Source organism: Calidris pugnax, unplaced genomic scaffold, assembly GCF_001431845.1.
Source record: "Calidris pugnax isolate Ruff unplaced genomic scaffold, ASM143184v1 scaffold173, whole genome shotgun sequence".
Taxonomy (NCBI): domain Eukaryota; kingdom Metazoa; phylum Chordata; class Aves; order Charadriiformes; family Scolopacidae; genus Calidris; species Calidris pugnax.
In genome coordinates this window covers 153,462-154,977 of record NW_015090917.1, presented here as the reverse complement: position 1 = coordinate 154,977, position 1,516 = coordinate 153,462, and the positions used below count along the sequence as shown (strand labels likewise).

Below are 1,516 nucleotides of genomic sequence, written 5' to 3'. Positions count from 1 at the left end.
CGCCCCTTTTCCCCCCCCCCCCCCCAGACGCTGCTGGTGGAGTTTTACAAGGGGGCCCCAGACCTGGTGAAGTTTCAGGAGCTGTGGAGTCAGGATCAGACCTACCTGGACAAACTGAAGGTGAGGAGAAGGACCTGGGGGTGTTGGTGGGTGAGAAGCTGCGTGTTCAGCAGGGCAAGGAGGGGGGGATTGTGCCCCTCTGCTCCGATCTGGGGAGACACACCCCCCCCTCCCAGTGCTGCCTCCAGCTCTGGGGCCACCAACATCAGAAGGACATGGACCTGTTGGAGCGGGGCCAGAGGAGGCCCCGGAGATGCTGGGAGGGCTGGAGCCCCTCTGCTGGGAGGGGGGGCTGAGAGAGTTGGGGGGTTCAGCCTGGAGAAGAGAAGGCTCCGGGGAGACCTTGGAGCCCCTTCCAGTCCCTCAAGGGGCTCCAGGAGAGATGGGGAGGGACTCTGGATGAGGGAGGGGAGCCCTAGGAGGAGGGGGAAGGGTTTGACACTGAAAGAGGGGAGATGGAGCTGAGCTGTGGGGAAGAACTTGTTTGGTGTGAGGGTGGTGAGAGCCTGGCCCAGGTTGGCCAGAGAAGCTGTGGCTGCCCCATCCCTGGAGGGGTTCAAGGGCAGGGTGGAGGGGGCTTGGAGCAACCTGGGCTGGTGGGAGGTGTCCAGGGGTAGCACTTGATGATCTTTAGTGTCCCTCCCAACCCAAACCATTCTATGACTCTATGATTCCTGGGCTGGGTGTGGAGGGGGCTCCAGCCGGGGTCCCAGCTCCAAGCCATCCCAGTTTCCATGAACTGGGCCGTGTCCCCTCCTCAGGGCTCCCTGGCCTCCCGCACCCCCAAAGACCAGAGCTTCACCCACATCCTGGAGCAGATCTACAGCCTCCTCAAGCTCAGCGGCTGAGGGGCCGGGACCCCCCTCCTCGACTCTGACCAGGTGCCTTCCCAGCAGCTGGGGGGCTGAGCTTGGCAGCCCCCCCCCATCCAGTCCGAGGGGCTCATCCAGACCCCGTGTGGGGCAGCGCCGTGGGGACACCACATCGCTCCTGGGGGCTCGCCCGAGGGGTCCCGGGACCCCCCACCCCTGCCCTGGGGGGGTGATGGTGGTGGGACTCTGGGCTGTAAGTTGTTTGTGGAAGTGGTAGTTGATTAAAGAGCAGTTCCTGAGAGGTGGCCAGTGTCCAGCTCCACTGGCTTGGGGACATGGTGGTGGCCCTGTGGTGAGGGGTGGTCCTGGTGGCCTCGGGGGCTGCAGCCACCATCCAGCTGCTGGGTTTTGGGAGGGGGGGGGCGAATTGGGGACGTTCAGGCAGAGCTGCTCTCCCCAGAGCCCAATCTCCCACTCACAGAGAGGACGCAGCCGTTAGAAAGAAGAAAACATTTAATACTTTCATTCAGAGATACAAGTTGAGATTTGTGGGTCATTTTTTTTTTTTTTTTCTTTTTCTCCTAAAAAGCAGGAGAAACCATTACAAAAAAAAAAAAAAAAAAAAGGGGCCCAACAAGTCGTCC

The 1,516-nt window shown here is 61.0% G+C and overlaps 1 protein-coding gene across 1 annotated transcript in view; it reads left to right on the top strand.

The window, feature by feature from the left end:
- The window catches only part of MPND (MPN domain containing), a 6,512-nt gene extending 5,339 nt beyond the window's left edge, over positions 1-1,173 (top strand). Inside the window, 2 exon segments of the mRNA XM_014949662.1 lie at positions 28-120; positions 822-1,173. Coding sequence (XP_014805148.1) covers positions 28-120; positions 822-908 — 180 coding nt within the window. The 3' untranslated portion in view covers positions 909-1,173.
- Positions 1,174-1,516: the final 343 nt, after the last annotated feature.